An 18,001-nucleotide genomic window follows, 5' to 3' on the forward strand; every position below is an offset into this window, starting at 1 on the left:
TCATTTTACATGCGTGGGTCCATTGATCAGAGCAGTTCTCTCAGAGGAAGTGCCGTCTTGTCTTGTATTCCCCGGAGGGCTGTCTGTCTGACAGGGTTATTAATGACGCTGTGTTAGCCTGAGGGCCAAACACAAAACATCCACAGCCAACACTCAATGTGTGCTCAAGTGTCTGCGGTTTGTTGAGATCTAAATCTTCCTCTTCACTTGTATCAGCTGCTTTTTTACAGAGGCCTTTTTAACTTTCAAACATCTCCTCCTTTTGAGTTCTTGAAAGCTCTAAACTGCTTGTGCCGTCTTTCCTTTTGTCTGTTTCAGCGGTTTGCTGCTACAGGAGAGCAACAAGTTCTCAGAGGCACTCCACTACTATAAGTTGGCCATTGGGAGCCGGCCAACTCTGGCTTGTAAGTACAGCTCTTTATTTATTTTTTTTATTGACAATCTCCAGCTCTTGTGGTTGCGGCTGCGCTGTGTCCAGGCAACAGGGAACAACGGCCGTGGCTATGTGAAGGGAGAGGAGTAGGTGGCAAAGGGCAGTGGGTGTGCGACTGAATTCAACATTCAACACAGCCGTCTGACTGCCTTTCAAAGCCAAAGCCGTGTCAACAGACCAAGCAACTGCATGATGTCATTTAATATGAATTCAGGCCATTAGTCTCTCATTTCACATCATCCCTCCCACGATCACTGCGTCTACTATGTTCTCCCAGTTCCTCTTCCTCTCTGTCCCGTGAGATTTTGCTGTCGGTACGTTTTTCATACGCTGTCACCTTCAGCAGGTTGATTTAGAACAAATGGCTCACAATCTTACCTGATCATGCAATAAATGAGCTCCCCGTTGTTCTGGGCGTCAGTCAATGGCAGGTGAACAGAGAATCTTAAAACGTCTCCTTCCTTCCCTGGATGAATTATCCACCTCATCAAGATCGCGGTAAGACGAGAACATTTCCATTCAGCGTGCAATTATCCAATCTGTTATAGCCGATAACGAGCTTAATTAGTTACCTCAAGCGGCAGACATGTTCGAGGCAGGATGTTAATGTGACGGTTAAAAGCGTTTCTCAAGGTTGAACCATTACTCGCTGACTAATTGGGAGCTAACTAGTGAAAACTGTAGCGTTTTTTTTTATTGAATATTCAGAGCGAGGCTGTTTTTGTGATAAAGTGCTGTTGATTTGTGACACATTTGCTGCATACAGAAAATCAGTTTAAAAGAGCAAATTCCTAATTTCTTTTGTCAATCCGTTGTGTTTCTTATCTGTTCTGCTTTCATTGCAAATCCATGCAATGGGGGAAAAAAAGCCCATTTATCGTGACCATCTAATGCAACACCATGTAGCAACGATGAGACTGTGAGGAGTAAGGATGTGGAGATACAACAATGTGAGCTTTTAAGATAACAAATCCCAAAGACAGAAGCGGAAGAAGACCACTTATTTGATCGGAAGAAAAAAAGGCTGTTTGGTTCTCAGCCCCCCCCCCCCTTTAAACTTGATTACATGTCAACACCCTATAGAAGAGCCCTCCAGATTGATCTTCTGTAACAAGTTAATTTATTCCAACAACCAGACATGACAGAGTTGTTTAGAGAGGCAGGTCCGCAGAGATTAATTACTCTCACCGCTGCGTATTGATTATTAGTGTCTGACCACTCAAGGAAAAAGTTTAACAAGCATCCAAAGTATCCCACAGGATGCACACGCAACGGCCAAATACACAGTGAAGCATTACAAAGAGCAACAGTGGTTTATTGTTCCACCTCAGATGTGGAATGTAGAAATAGCCATTACTCATCTTTTCAGCACCATTGATCTGTGAGGATGCAGGTCAGTGAGAGACACTTCTGAGAAGGAAATGACCATTTGGGGGAAATGGTTATATTGTTAGATTTGGCGGAACAGGTTCTTCTCTTTGAGGAAGCTCTCCATAAGTCCAAGCAGCAAGGTTTCTACTTAATTAACTGAACCCTACTTAATAAACACATAAATATTGTCTAGTTAAATCAACAGTACAAAAAAATGCACCGCACATGGAGGAGGTTGGGCGTTGTGGAGGAAGCTGCAGTCGTGGAAGTTGTAGGCATGAAGTCAGGTGTACAGTGTACGCCTCCGTGAATCTGGTTGAACGTTACCGGCGCTCAGCCAGGACTCACGCTATTGTCCACGTTTTGTTTCCCCAACAGCGGCCTACTTGAACACCGGCATCATCCTGATGAATCAGGGTCGCCTAGATGAGTCCAAGCGCACCTTCCTGACCTGCGCCGACATCCCCGACGAAAACCTGAAGGACCCCCACGCCCACAAGAGCTCAGTCACCAGCTGCTTGTACAACATGGGCAAGCTGCTCCACGAACAGGGACACCAGGAGGTAAACCTCGATTTCACAGTTGTGCATTTCATAAATATTTCAGCGTGCTGGGCACTTTCTTGGCAGGCGTAGTACTGTTGACGGGACTGTGATCATTTGAAGTAAATACAGAGATATACACATGTCAGACCTAGCTATGTGCTGAGTTACTCTCATTTCCTTCACTTACATATTTGTTTTCAGTACGGTGAGATAGGATGAGTCAGTCGATATGTTATTTGTTGGTGATGGACCCAAAGAAGACAATCCTCGGGCTGTTTCTAACTGATGAACTCTCTTTCATGCCTCTGAAGACCCACAGTGCTGGCTAAAGTCACCGTTTTTCCAACGCTGCACATTTATACTGTACATAAGCACCGATTCAATCAGGATCGAAGCAGCACAACTGCAGATTCAATCAGGGCTTTTTCGTAAATTGTTGGCATGCCGGAAGACGAGAGCAGTCCCACTTCCTCCGGTCTTTAACCGCAACATTTCAGCTTCAGCAATAAAGTAGCTCCAGCTCCTTCTACCATTTAAATTCGGAGGGACTCTGAGGTGAATCGCTGGACCTACACGCTATACATCCCAGCGTCAAATGTGTGGCGCCGCTCTAGTCCTTCTAACAGCCGTGACTCTGCGGATAGGCCCTTTCTGCTCGATTCTGTATGAAGCAGCCTCCCAGCGACCCCCAATTCCACGCTGTGTATTCACAGTGTCAGGGCCCCGGCTGCAGGGGAGGGATGACTGGTTACCGCCGCGCCAGTTCCTCTGGCTGGGTCTCTAATGCAAACATCCCCCGCCTTCTCTTTTTTTTTATTTTTGTGTTATTTGTTTCATTCACAGGAGGCCCTCACAGTGTTTAAAGAAGCAATACAGAAAATGCCAAGACAATTTGCACCACAGAGCCTCTACAACATGATGGGTAAGAGCTGCTTATGTTTTACAATAACGAGCATAAAAGCTGTCGTTTTTAAGTCCACGAAATAGAACAGTCAGCGGTATTTAGGAGTCAAAGTTTATTTTGGAGTGTTATGGAACAATTGGCTGCTGTACCTCATTCATTTTTGTTTGACTTTGTTGTGCACGGTCCCTTTAAACAAATAACTATTTATTTTCTTCCGGACAGGCAGCGTTTTAACTGAGCCAGACTTTTAATGAGAATTAATGGATTACTAATTACAAGTAAGACCACTGCTTACAGCCCCATTAGCTGTTTTACACTTGCAGCTTTGACTGTGGGGTAGCATTAGGCTCACTAACACCCACTGTGGAGCAGGGATCTTCCACACTTTTGGGAATTTGCCCCAAAAACGTAAGTTGAAATCAGTTGGATAAGTTAACACAAAACCAATAGAATGGTTGTTGTTTGTGATTCTAGAAAGCTGGGGCTTAGCTTCAGCCCTTTCTTGTTCGATATGAAGATGAAAACTAGGTTACGCTCACTCTAGCGTTCTGCAGCCTGGTGTTTAGGTTAAGCCAGTGGCGGGCCGTGCATTTTATACCCGGCCCTTCGCTGCTGTCCTGCGGTTGAACCACCTAACCTCATGATTACGCCGCAGCTACGGTTATTATTTGTTTCGTGTAAAAATGAAGCTCAACACCTGTAAATACGCTAACTGCAGAGTGCAGATACATGAACTCTGCGTCATTAACGGACAATGCATTAAAAAAAACTGCCGCGCTAAAACATGCATTCCACCGCACACTGATTCATTCAAATATCATTCACATCAGAGGGAACGATGTACACCATAGACACATTAACAGAGTAGAAACGAGCCATGGGACGATCACTCGTTCCAAGAAATACACGAAACCGTAGTTCTTGTTACTGACGGATTTATTCGTCTGTCAACACCGAGAGGGAAAATGAGTCCACTTGGAAACACATGAATCTTTAAAGATGATCACTTAAACGCTTGAACTTAAACTTAACTTTAACACTTTGCGCGGAGTATATAGACTTCTGCCGCTTCACGTGTCTTCTTGTTGCTGTGTACCAACTAAATGTGTCCCCAGAGCAACATTGGACGTAACAATATATCCTATCACATATAAAACCAAACAAAAATCCATCTTCATAAAAACAAGTTGTACAGATAATGATATATTAACATATTAAAGCTACTGCAGATGTAAAAACAAATGCAGTTGACTTACGAGAGCTGCTGTTCACTATTTAAAGACAAAGTCCATCCACCTTTCTTTGTTTCGGTTGTTCAGTGCATCCGTGCGTTTTAGTTCCAGTAAGAAGTCATTCTCGATTCATGGACGCCAGTGAAGACAGTCGAGCCTCCCCAGTTGTATTTCTTGAATAGGTGTAATGCGTTTGGCATGGTCACCGCCCAACACGTCAGGCTAGCCCACTGACCAATCACGTACTTGTAGGCCAGCTAGCAGGCGCTGACACGTCAAAGAATACGCCCAACATGTCAAACTAAAGATCTGATTGGTTGAAGACTATGACAATCAACAATATCATCCCCATTCATTTGAACTGCACATGGATGCACTTGTGAGTCTGCAGGCCTCGGGCCTCTCTTCTTATCTAGAGACACAGAGGAGAGATCTGATTGGATAAAAGCTCGATTTAAAACAAGCAGCACTGCAAGCAGAGCAACTGAGGAAGACAGTAGCTGTGCAATGAGAACATAAGATAATGGGGAAAACAATTACAATGCATGTAGTGTATTTATGAAAAATTATTAAATTATGAAATAGATATAACTTTGTGATTCTGTCTAGGCCAGCAGAGAAGGCCTTGCACTGGGTTAAGCCCACGGAAAAAGTTTCAACGAGTGCTAGAATAAAGTAGATTGTCAAAAAAAATCTGACATCAAACAAACAACCATTTATATCAGTGAAGTCGTTCTTTAAGAAATCGAACCCGACTTAATGCCGCTAAACTGCGTTTTGAGACAGTAGTCAGCTTCATAATATGTTAAACAGAGTTAATTAGCTTTTCACTACAGCTGTAATATAACAAGCCAGCTTGTTATATTACAGCTGTAGAACAGCTGCTTTCAGGCTCATTATATCTGCTTTCTCCTTGCTTTTTTTACTCTTTTTTTTCTCTCTCCCCGTCTCCGTCCTGCTTTGTTTCTCTCTCACTCACGCACATGCAGCTGCTTACACACACACACACACACACACCCACCCCCACACACACACACACACACACACACTCGAAACCTGGGATGTCTGTAATCCAGACTTGGTAGTGCCACGGGTTCGCTTACATGTTGGCAAAATGCATTTTGACAGAGCTCCCGAGATTATGTCAAAATGTTGTTGAAAGCTCCAGTCAGCGTTAAGGAGCAGCGCTGCGTCTGTAATGGAGGCACTGAGCCAGAGATCTGTGATGTCTGCAGCATCGTCTTGTTTCACTCGCTGAATCTGCGCATTTGGCACACCTGCTCATACACGCCTCCAGCTTTCGCTCGCTGCGCTGCTCTGATGCTGTTTGTCAGACGCCAGGCAGCAGAAGCTTTCATCAGAGGCTTTCATCAGAGGCAGACCTGGGTGGTAATCTGCACCCTGCTGGTCTCGCTCCAACACTCTCTGGTGGGGCCGAGGAATGTTCGACTCCGAGGGGCTGCTTTTCAGCTCCTCTGATTCAATGCCACTTCTAATTGCACGTTGATGTTTGTGCTAATCTCATACAGACGTCTTGCTGCCGCGAGCGCGAGGCAAGTCATTTTGCCACGTTTAAAGCCACGAACTAATGAAGCGGTCGTGTCAAAACAGGCCTGTACGTCCATTCGTTTAGCTCGGTGCCTTGGGTCGCTGGTAAATCTCTAAAAATCCAGATAATCCTGTCCATCAAACACATTGATGATTCATTAACCTGAAGTTATTCAGTATTTTTTGTATAATGTCACATTGGAGCAGGTGGGGGGGGGGGGGGGGGGGGGGGGACAAACTGGCTATTGGAATATTGGAAGCTTAAAAATAAATCTCTATTTTACAACAATATGGAGATCCTCTACTGCAGGGGTCTTCAATGTTTTTCAGGCCAAGGACCCCCAAACTGATAGAGAGATGGAGCAGGGACCCCCGACTATATATATTGTATACAATTGTGTTTTATATTAAATTGGGCCTAGTGCCGTGTATAAACATACCTCTTTATTGTGCATTCAATACTAAGCTATTCAAATAATACACAGGTTCATATGTCCATGTTTTTATTTTAAACATGTGCAAGGTACAGTGAGTAGGGAGGCCGTGCTACTGCCATTTATAAACATACCTTGTCAGCTGATATGCCAATATCAACATTGTCTGTCAATTGCATGATAATCATGCATACAAGCTATTCAAATTGATGTTTTCATTTTAAACATAAATGTGGAAAATGAGTGATGGCCTATTCGTGCCACTGCCATGCATAAAGATACCTGTTATCTTGCATACAATACTGAACTATTACAATGATGGACACATTCATGTTTAGAGATTTGTTTATTATTTTTTAAATTTTTTTATTGTCTAATTAACCAAATATTTCACGGACCCCCCTGTTGAAGACCTCTGCTCTAATCCATTCTGTTGCTCTATTTGATGTTAGCTGGTGACAAGGACATTTGCGACAATGTAGCTACAACTTTATGGATTTCCAACACTTAAATCTGAAACATCAGGCTGTACTGATGGATATCATCTTGAAAATATATTCTCATGTATCGCATTACATCTCAAGGGGGGAGGTGGATACACACTCGTGCGTTAAGAGGTATTAATACACAGCGGTATTGCTCATTCGCAGGGAAAGGGGAATGTGTGTTTTCAAATCATGAAAAAGGTCCCAGAGCTGCGATTAGGCGTGGGACACCTGTTTCCTATGAGGGAAGAGATTAGACCTAATCCTCTCAGAATTAAAGTGTCGGTCCACTCCAGTCCAAACAACTTGTCTGCTCCAGTTCCAGTGGAATTTTACCACAACTGGTGTACATTCAGTTTCTTTCCCTAAATATGTTACGATGTTGATTTTAACTGTGTTGTGTTCAATCCCCAGCCGCCGCTGTTGTCAAATTCCTGCAGTAACACACGTGTTGTTGGATGGCTATGAAAGAGAGGGTATTGTTTTTTCAGCTGCAGGCAGAGGGGTCAGATGGTGGGGGAGGTATCCCATGATGTCTGACAGATCAGGGAGAGTGAGGGAGTGTGTTATAGGCCCAGTGTATTCTCCCATAGTTTTTAACTCACGCACTGAACTTTGCTCATTTCACTTTTTAGGAAATAAAAACCCTGACGGCGGCTTGAGGTATTCATTACATGACTGGGTATCAAAGATTTGCTTTTGTGAAAGACAGAAAGTCCATTTATTTTTGCATTGTGGCACTCTGAAACAAAGGCATCTGCATTCTTTCCGTTTAGTGCCAGGCATCATACAAGTAAACGTATAATTTGATGAAAATACAACATGCGGTTGAGACTGAGAGGCCCTCTGGGTTGGGCTTTGGTCTCGCTGCTGCATCGCTCAGCTGAACAATGGGAAGATGTGTGATGTCTTAACCTCTCGACAGCTTGACCCCTGACTGGACGCTCACTTTGCTCCCACAGGAGAGGCCTACATTAGACTGAACAAGCTGACCGAGGCTGAACACTGGTACAGAGAATCCCTGCGAGCCAAGCCGGACCACATTCCTGCACATCTCACCTATGGCAAACTACTGGCTATGACGGTGAGACTTTAAATTCCGTCCTCGCTCGTTCTACCTTTGAGGCGAGACACTTTTTTCCCTTTGAAAGAAGAAATTACATATTCTTTTTCTCATGGATATTTTTTGCCGACTGTATCAAAGCGGTGACGTTGTCTAAACTTTTTGTTTCCCTGAACCGCTTCTCATTCTCTGCCTGTGCTCACTCTCCTTTTTATTACACTCTTTCATCAGTCCTCTGCAGCTCTTTACTGATAGTTCCTAATGTCCTTCTCAAGTCTCTACAGTTAATCAATAGTGTGTGGGTGAGAGAGAGGGAAACGATTGGAAGATAGTGGGCATGAGAGAGAAGGTTATCACGTTGTGTTTCTCAAGATGCTCCTGTCTGAGCTGGGAATAGGACTTCCTGATTTAAAAACCTTGTCCTAGCAGCCTGTTGTTTTGGTCCTATAGGGTTTTAAAGAAGTAGCTCAAAAAGCTGCATTCACAACTTTGAACCTACAGATATCAGGCATTTGGCATGCTTGTAACGTTGCTCTCCAAAATAAAGAATTGAAATATCTAAAGAAACAAATCAGCATCTGCCCAGCATTTTCCAAGACGGAGATAATATCCTGTCAGGGTCGCTCAGCTGACCTGTGTTTCAATAACCAAAGAAAGTGCCGTCTATGCGGGAAAGGTCTCGGGGGCAGAAACGGTTTCCAGCGTCGCCGGGTTGGCGAGGAGGTGGTCACGTGGTCGGCTCGTACAGTCGTCCGTTAAAGATCGCAGCTAGATAGGCGTATTTGGAGTAGATGCTGACCGAGGGGAGCAGTTAGAGCTGAGAGAGACCGTCGGAAGAGAAATAAACAAATTCGAAGAAGAGTTGCACAGAAGGTCAGAAGGAGGGTGGAGGCCCTTCTCTTCAGCTCGTACGCCTCTCTCACACAGTCTGGGCCCTAATGAAGAGACGGCAATGTGTTCAATAGCCTGCGGCAGCAGCTGGAATTCCACAGAGAGGCCGGAGTCTTCCTGGCCCGTCCCTTTTCATTTCCCTTATGGAAACAGTCTTCTTTTTATTTGTCGTCTTTCCAAAATTATGAGTTTTGTGTTTCACAACTGATATCCGTGGAAGATTTTTGCTCGCACATTGGTTCCAGAAACTGGCTGGAAAATCCAAGATTTAACAATTTTTGTCAGTTTTTATATCAGAGCTTTATTTTAAGCCTATAGGAAGGAATAGTGTGGCGTTTTGGGAAATATGCCTGTTTTCTTTCCTGCCGAGAGCTCGATGAGAAGATTAATACCGCTCTCATATCTGCACATCAAATATGAAGCTACGGCCAGCAGCTGGTTAGCTCTTAGCTTAAGGATTGGCTCTGTCTACAACAAAAATCCACCCACAAGACTACTTCTTGGCAAGGATTGGCAAGTGACTTCTGGCTATAACACATCAAATATATGCTTAAAAAGACATTTAGGGAAATGCACTTGTTCGTGTGATTAAAAAAGTGTGACATTTCGCTTTGTTGCGGAGAGTTAGATGAAGCTTGATACCACTCTCATGTCTGTACAGTAAATATGAAGCTACCACCAGCAACATTAGCCTAGCTTAGCATTAAGACTGGCGAGAAGAGAAAACAAGTGGACTGTCTCTGTCCAGCAAAAAGTTCACTTATTAACATGTTAAATCTTGGTTCTTAAATCCACACAAAGGTGTAAACAACTAGACAGGTCTTGTTGTCTTTGGAGAGTCTTACAGTCTTTATGCTAAGCTAAGCTAAGCTGCACATACAGGAGAGTGGTATTAATCGTTTCATCTAACTAATTTCATCTAATTTGATAATTGTGTAGATTCTTCCTCATGTGTGTCATAAATGCGTGGCTCAATCATTTCATTGCATCGCGTATCGTCTGTGAAGAAGTCTTAATGTTGTAGTGTAGATCATTGTGTTCAAATGAAATAGAGCTCCAGCACCATACTAGATTGATGTTCCCATCCGTAGACAGTAGGGGTGTAACGGTACGCGTATTGAACCGTTCGGTACGAGGCTCACGATTCGGTACGCATGACTAACCGAATACGTTTGGGAAAAAATAAAAAATAAATTAAAAATAATTTTTTTTTTTTTTTTTTTTTAAACCTTTATTTAACCAGGTAGTCCCATTGAGATTAAAAATCTCTTTTGCAAGATGTAAGTAACAATACAAGATGTAAGTAACAATACTACATAACATTAAGGAGCAGTTTTTGTTTTCTATGCTTATGTGTTGCTAAGAAGACACCCCAGAAGATGGGTCACTCAGGTATAGTTCCATCATTGTTCAAAGTCAAAGAATAACTTTATGATGTTCGTTGTAATCAATAAATATATTTTAAAATCAAGTACATTTCTCTGGCATTTATAGTTTTCTACTGTACCGAAACGTACCGAACCGTGGCTCCACTGTATCGTACCCAACCCAACCGTGAATTTTGTGAACCGTTACACCACTAGTAGACAGACTAATGGTCAGCTTGAAGAATAGTTCAGCTGACACCACAGACAAAAGTCGCTTGTTAAGCTGACGTGAGTTCCGCTCTGTATACAAAAGCCATCGGATATATCAAAGACGATCTGAAACCCAACGCTGTCAGTGAGGACAGTCAACAGGAACAACACTATTCTTTAGAGGGCAGTGTTCAGACTCGGTGAAGTGGACTTGGGGAAGTCGGGGCCGTTAAGAGAAACTCATTTCATATCAGAAAGTGTTATTGATTTTGGAGGAAAGTAGAGCTCAAACCTGCAGGGATGAATCTCTGTAAATCTCTGAGCGTGATGAATGGTGAGCCCTCGTGATTCTGTGAGTGCACATAATGCCAAAGGAACTTAGTTGTTTGCACAAGCTTAAGAGCCTCTTTATCCATAAGAAAAACATGGAATGCATTGGAAAGTTTCTACAAATGAATTCAAAGTTAGGGTACCACTTCATGTATTCTCTTCCTGTTGTAGCTATGGCCTCTGTGCCTGATGACAACGTCATTTAAGTGTGATCAAAACCAGCGCAGGATGTTGACCTGCCCAACAGCCCCCTCTCCTTTCTACCCCTATACTCCCGCACTCATTGTGGCACCACTGTGAGTGATGAAGAAACTTTAGATACCGTCAGGGTTTTCTTTTTTTTGAGGTTCAGATCCCCTGTGGGGGAGGTGGAGAGACTTCGAGATGGGGCTTGGCAGCAGGGTCAGAGAAGGGTGAGGGGAGGACGGTGGAACTGAACTGGTTACAGAGAGCAACAAGTTGCTGTGATTTGTGGATGTGGGGAGGAAGGGAGAGTTAATAACCCAGATCAGTATCGTCCTCCCCCCCCTGCTTCGCTGACCCCTCCACGCCGCCGCTTACACCCCCGGAGATCAGGATGTGATTCGGGCTCTCGTCACAAACCCACGGGTCAGAGATGGACCCGGCCGTCCCCGATGCTTGCAATATTGGTTTCAGTCATCTACTTGTCATTTCCTCTGCTAATACGATGCAGGCGTCATTCATAATCACCTCGGCGTCCACAGAGCCCCGGCTGCATCTGCAGTTTATCTGATGTGATCAGGAGGTTTGAGGGTGTCAGGCACGCACTAATATTCTCAGCGTGTGTGTGACAGAAGGGAGGATATTGTATCCACACAGCGAGCTGACTAGAATGAGAAGTGGATATATTTAATGGAAAGTGTGGTTTGAAGGGTGGTTGGTATTTTGTTATTGACTTCCTATATTATTTTTGTGTTTTCCAATTAACTCACATTGGGTTGGACGCATTGACGTTGCTGAGAAAAACAACAACAAGATGATTGAGCATCAGTGCTGGTTGGGTTTCATGATTTTTCATGGAGACATACAGGTGAGCCAAATGCGTTGTAATCCAATAATTTGAAGATGAAATACAATGCAGTTGGCTGTGTTTTAAAAAAACAACAACGATACAACAGCAACTGTAACAAATTGCCTCTCTAGGGATTAATAAAAACTGCAATAGGATGAGAATAGAGCAACGTGTTACTTCTTGAGTTCCTAACTGCCATATATCTTACTCTGGGCATGATGTCCATTAATATACTTAGACGTGTCATAGTATAAATCCGCAGACCACTTACAACTGCTCAACTCACTTCAATGTGTGAAAGCTTTATTCTGAGGTTTAATAAACAGACGAAGGCCTCTGTTATTATAAAACCAGCTGGCCCTCAAACTTACACATTCCTACATCTGTGAATACGAGTACAAAAATACACAGCGAGGATGCTTTTCAGCCTGGAACTGTGATCGCTACTTGGACACCATCAACTCCACTAAACATATACTTAGCCCAGGCTTGATTTTCCGCAGCATCAAGGGAAACCCCACTCATATATTTACATTAGAAAATTATGTATTTATTGAATCCTCAGCCCACTGAAAAGGTATACGCTGGACTAAGTGGATGTCATTATTGCTACTCTGCACTGATTGGATTTGAGCCCATTCTTTCGATTTGACTAAACTGAAGCATTTGCTGTATTTCACGCTGAGTTTATATACATTATTTCTCCTGGCTTATGCAATTTGATCCTCCATCATTTTTGACGATTTAGAATTTTCCCTCAAGCGTTTAAAGGACTTGACACAACTCCAATTTACCAATATACTTAGTTTTATTCATGCAAAGGCATCCTCTTGTAGTGAAACACACACTAATGGCTGCATTGTCAATGCTAAAACATCAGCCGTTAGAGATGTGTATTGTTAATTGTTGATCAGATGGTATCTGGTGCCCTACCGAGAGCAGGGATGTGACAAAGTCCCAGCTGGCACCACGATTGGCCAGCTGCTCTGTTCCGTTTGAGCTATGATTGGTTACGTGTCACAGTCTGAAGGACCTGAGGGAGCTCTTCAGCTCCTCAGGCCTTCAGTGATGCTTCTCTTCATCATGCTATGCTCACCCTCCCTGTATGGATTCTTTTATCCGTCTAAAAGCTGGTGCAACACACAGATTAAAAAAAACCTGTGTGTGTGTGTGTGTGTGTGCGCCATGCACCTCTGTGCTTGTGTGAGCCTAAAGATCCCTATAGATACTGTATATGATCACCCTCAACATTTCTGTCTCTTTCCTCTCCTCTCGCTCCATTTCCACCCTCTGCCTTGCTTCACAGCACTCAGGGCCACACACTGCCAGTCTGTGGTCATGCTCTGGAAGCGTTACTTGCACGGATAAAAGTGTGTCATGAATGAGCCTGTTCTGCTGTGCCAGGCCTGACAGCGTGCACTTTGACAGGACGACACACGAGCTTGAAAGAAACAACACTTGCAGTCCATTTATCAAGATTTATTGTGAAAGTAGGTCTGCGGCTTGGAGAGGGACATTAGCTATACTGGAAGATATTTTTGCTGTTGAGTGCAGCATTTTTATTGTGAGTAGTTTTGAGGAGCAGTTGAAACAATAATGACGCCGTTTCATTCGTCCCTCTCAGGGGCAGAAAACCGAAGCGGAGAGGTACTTCCTGAAGGCCATCCAGCTCGATCCCGCAAAAGGCAACTGCTACATGCATTATGGTAAGTACCCAGTTTTTTGGGGGATTTTTTTACCTTTACCTGTCTATCTTTAAATCCTCAAATATATTATTTGTCAATTCAACACATACATGATGCACTCGAGCACAAAGGCAGGAACTTCCACAGCTTGGCAGCTTGTTGGCTGACCCCTTTGCCATCTCTTCCCCTGATCAGTCACTGTGTCAGTCTGTACGTGGTCAGTGTAGATCCCATCGGTAGAGGACGATTTCCTCAGATTGTTCTTTGATTTGATGAAAATCTCTTAGCTTACATTATTTACATACGACTTGAAGTTGCAGCGTTACTTCTTTTTTAATATTTTAATATTGATTTTGAATAAGCCGACGAGTTAAATACTTCCGTCATTTAAAACCCTGTCTGTCTGAAGCAGCATTTTACGATGAACTGAAGTGCGAGCTCGCTGCCGTTGGATGGTGGAGTTTTTGCATTTTCCCGAAGTACTTTATTATGTCTAAGTTGTCCCCTTTAAAGGTTAATGACTCATTTCAGAGGCAAAGAACGGAATATAGATAGACGTGCAATTGATGAATGATTAAAGGTGGAGCATCCCCGTGATGCAAACTGATTTCTTATTGGCTCAGACACAAACCATCCATTTATTACAGTACCTTATTCTGATCAGGACTGGCTGCTGACCAGAAAAACCCAAAAGCTCAAGTTCCCCACTGTACTGTACTGGATCTTCCAATAGTCCCTTAAAAGTCCCGCTGTTACATGATGAACAAAGGATTACAGTATCAAAGTCTGTATACATAGCTTTGTAAATTATAAAAACATTCCACCCTCTGAAGACTCACTTTACATCCGTCTCTCACCTTAGGCCTGTACTCATGGCTCCAGTTTCATCCGCAGTTATTAAGGAAAATATGCTTATGGTTCACAGTGGTTTAGCCTCCTGGTACAGTAGTGGGGCTAACCAAAGTCAACAGGGTATTCATTCCTCTCTAAAGCTGGCCCTGACCAAGCGGTCCGCCCTCTGTTCAGAGCCCTGTCGGGCTTCCACGATCCCGGCTCATTCTGCGGGTCCACAGAAGTCGACTCCAAACGCAGCCGCACCCGTAATAAGGCTCAAACCTTCCGCCAGGAACAGTTTCATCTGAAAGAAACCGATCTATCGAGGCCGGCTAACCCTGAACAAATGAGTCTGAGAGACGGCCGAAGAGCGACGGTACGTTGCACTCATATCTAGTGTCGGCGTGTTATTTCAGGGGCAGGCCGGGCTGTTGCTCTACCAGGGCCAAAGGCAACACTTGTGTGTCCCTCTGTGCCTCCGCAGGGATCCCTCAGCGTTTTTGTAACGGTAGTGCTGTTCTCTCCTGCCGTGCCAGGTCAGTTTTTGTTGGAAGAGTCGCGGCTGCTGGAGGCCGCAGAGATGGCGGAGAAAGCCGCACGCCTCGACAGCAGGGAGTTTGACGTGGTCTTCAGTGCAGCCCACATGCTCAGGTGAGTGTTTGACCGGAACGATTCTGTAAAGACACTCCATGTGCTGTGATTCATTCTTTGTCGATGAGACGGCTCGGGCCACAGTTTTCCATGGTTGAGTAGAAAGGTGTGTGTGTGTGTGTGTGTGTGTGTGTGAGAGAGAGAGAGAGAGAGGGAGAGAGAGAGAGAGAGAGGGAGGTCTACTGTCGGCACGGTTTATCCAGGGGGGCTTACACTGCTCCTCAGCCAGTGTGATTTACTTGGCTGTACTTTGTAATCCTCTTTTCTCGCCGCACCGCCAGCCGGAGAGAGCTGCTGGTTTGTCTTTGCATGCTGTGCAGCTATGTTTCTTCACGTGCTCACTCTCACTCTCGCTGTACCCCTCTCTCACTCCCGTCTCACTCTTTCCCCCGCTCAGCCTGGCTCATGCTGGAAAGTCAGCTTCCAAATCAGCGCAAGGCTCAGCTGATGAGCTTTAGCAGCCGCACAAGCTGTTGTGTTTCTGAACAAAAGCCATGAGTGGGAGTTTGTAAATACAGCGATGTGCCAACTGACAGTCTGCTGCCCCACTGACTGAATAAACCTACAAAACGATGACCCTGTGGAGAGATTTCCTCCTTTAAACACATCAAAGGCCACTGAAGGCTTTTTTTATTTTGGGACATATACATATTCTCTTTCTTGCAGCGTGAGGTGGGAAATTTGACACCGCTCTCAAATTTGCCAACTTTTATGTGGATGTCCAATCAGTGCTGACGGCAAATATAGTCTTCTGAAGCAATAAACCCCCAGTGCGTGCTATATTGTCAGAGAAAGCTGATTTCTCCTGCTGAGAAGCCGTGCCGGCTGTGCCTACATGCACCAGGACGCATTGCGTGCAAGTGGCGAGTTTGCATGAGTCTGATAAATAAACATTTTTACATCGAACAAATAAAGAGTTAATTGCCTTGTTAACACATTGTAAAACACTTCAAATTGGACTGTGAGAAAGAAAACAAAAATCACCAAAACTATTAGTCTGTTAGTCTTTCCACTATTCCAACAATCATCTTGATCATGATTATCTTTTTCTACTCATTCCATTGATATCGCATGGCAATAAGCAGCTGCCTGTAAAACCTAATCTGTCATATTTACACTTCTCGATCTTGGTTCAGATTAAACAAAAGCTTTCTGCATCGAGAGCCTCTTCCATGGCCCGACCCCTGTCAGCTAAAGAGAGCTTCATGCAATGCTCGGGCTGGACGGTTCTCTGCCTGCTTGGCATGGGGTCCCACTCCTCCACAGCTCATGTTCTTTATGTGTTTGTCTTGGAAGCAAACACGGAAAGGCCCTCGGTCGGTGGGGACACGAGTGAATCTACGCGGGGGAAGGGAAGAGATTAAAAGGAGAGGCAGGCGCTCTCAGACGTACAAATGTCTTTTATTGCTCTCCCGGGCCGCTCGGTCTTTTGACCGTTCCAAACTAATAATTTCCTTCTACCTCCTTTGAACAACGTTTTCTCTTTTTTCTTGTTTATAGTTTGAATGTTGGTCAGAAAAGGCCGGTTAGTGGTGAGGCAAATGGGGATGTGTTTATACTTTCCTTTAATGTGTCAAATGTCAGTGAAAGCCAAAAAATGACACTGTGACATCATATAGTAATGTTAAATCTGTATATTCACAGACAGCCAGTGGGGGGGAAATGAATCTCTAAAAGACAAACTCAAGCAGGTTATGCACTCATAGTTCACATCCTGGATTCCTATCCAAACCACATGTCTTACATCATAATATAATCGACCATATCTAAAAGATTACTGTATGTTACTGGCACGTCATTATGTCAGATATGCCAATTTGTGCATTTTTAGCCGTCCCAATTTCCAAAAAAGTGTATAAATTGCCAACCGTATAATGGTAATAAAAGGATTACACCAGTTACATTACACTACACATGCAGGACTACCGTTGCCAGTGTAGCAATCAGTGTAGTATTCTAACGAAAATAAAATAATCTAACTCTGCACTCGAAACAGATGGGACGGCTGCGGTTTAAGCACAAATATCTGGCTGTTGTTGAAAATCTGTCATTAGTATCTAACAATGTCACGCTTACAAGCAGGACTGTCAGTGCTCTGATTTGTGCATGCCTGGGGTTAATAGACCATCTCTACATAACAAGGCGTCAGGGTGAAAAGATGAGTGTTAAGTTGCTGATTTGAAATGTGGTCAAGAGTTCTTTTCTAAGCAGATTTTTTGTTGTATTCCTACTCCATTTCCCGTCCTCTTCCTTATTCCTGTGCTCTTGCAGCCTCACACTCTCTCTCTCTTTCTTGGTTTTAAAGCCGGGCAGTGGTTTACATACTTGGCCTCCATTGTCTGCCCTGTGAGAACCCGCAGACAGCCCCAGGAGGTCCCGCTGCCCCTTTGCTCATGGTGTGGCAGCTCTCCAGCGATAATGTGATAATGATATTATACAATTACTTTTTTTTTTCTTGTTTTCTCAGAAGGTTTGCACCTTCTAAATATTATACTGACAAACAAACATATGGTTGTGGTTGGACATGAAACCCACATTTATAATCTCAGGACAAATTCAGTAACTCGCCTGGAATGGAATTTTTTGGACCAGAGCTGGAAAACCACAGAGCGGCGGCATGTTCGTCTGTATTTCGGAAGTATGCGACATGATAACATGCAGGATAACTTCTTCAAGATCAATGTTACACAAAAGACATTTGAGTCATGTCAGCATGATAAGGGATCGCCGTGTCAGTTGGTCCACCACATTGCTTACATACTCAAATTTCTCAGCAAGCATCTGAATAATTACCATGGAACAGCCGTTCGTGGTTTCCAGAGGCTGAATCCTACTGACTTTGGTGATTCCCAGCATGTTAGCCTTGTCATTGTGAGCATGTTAGCATGCTGCTGGAATCATTTAGCCCTAAAACACTCTCACGTTGTGGCTTTTATTTCTCACTTAGCATCATAACTGTGCTCTCCTGTTTAAAGGTACAGCCCC

The 18,001-nt window shown here is 43.9% G+C and overlaps 1 protein-coding gene across 2 annotated transcripts in view; it reads left to right on the forward strand.

The window, feature by feature from the left end:
- The window catches only part of tmtc2b (transmembrane O-mannosyltransferase targeting cadherins 2b), an 83,641-nt gene that overhangs the window by 55,892 nt on the left and 9,748 nt on the right, over positions 1-18,001 (forward strand). For both annotated transcript variants that reach the window (XM_079270949.1, XM_079270950.1), the window contains exons 5-10: positions 319-404; positions 2,183-2,367; positions 3,193-3,271; positions 7,915-8,036; positions 13,471-13,552; positions 14,902-15,016. In XM_079270949.1, the coding sequence (XP_079127075.1) occupies positions 319-404; positions 2,183-2,367; positions 3,193-3,271; positions 7,915-8,036; positions 13,471-13,552; positions 14,902-15,016 (669 nt within the window). The remainder of the gene's footprint in view (positions 1-318; positions 405-2,182; positions 2,368-3,192; positions 3,272-7,914; positions 8,037-13,470; positions 13,553-14,901; positions 15,017-18,001) is intronic.

Source organism: Melanostigma gelatinosum (genome assembly GCF_949748355.1).
Source record: "Melanostigma gelatinosum genome assembly, chromosome: 1".
NCBI classification, from domain to species: Eukaryota; Metazoa; Chordata; class Actinopteri; order Perciformes; family Zoarcidae; genus Melanostigma; species Melanostigma gelatinosum.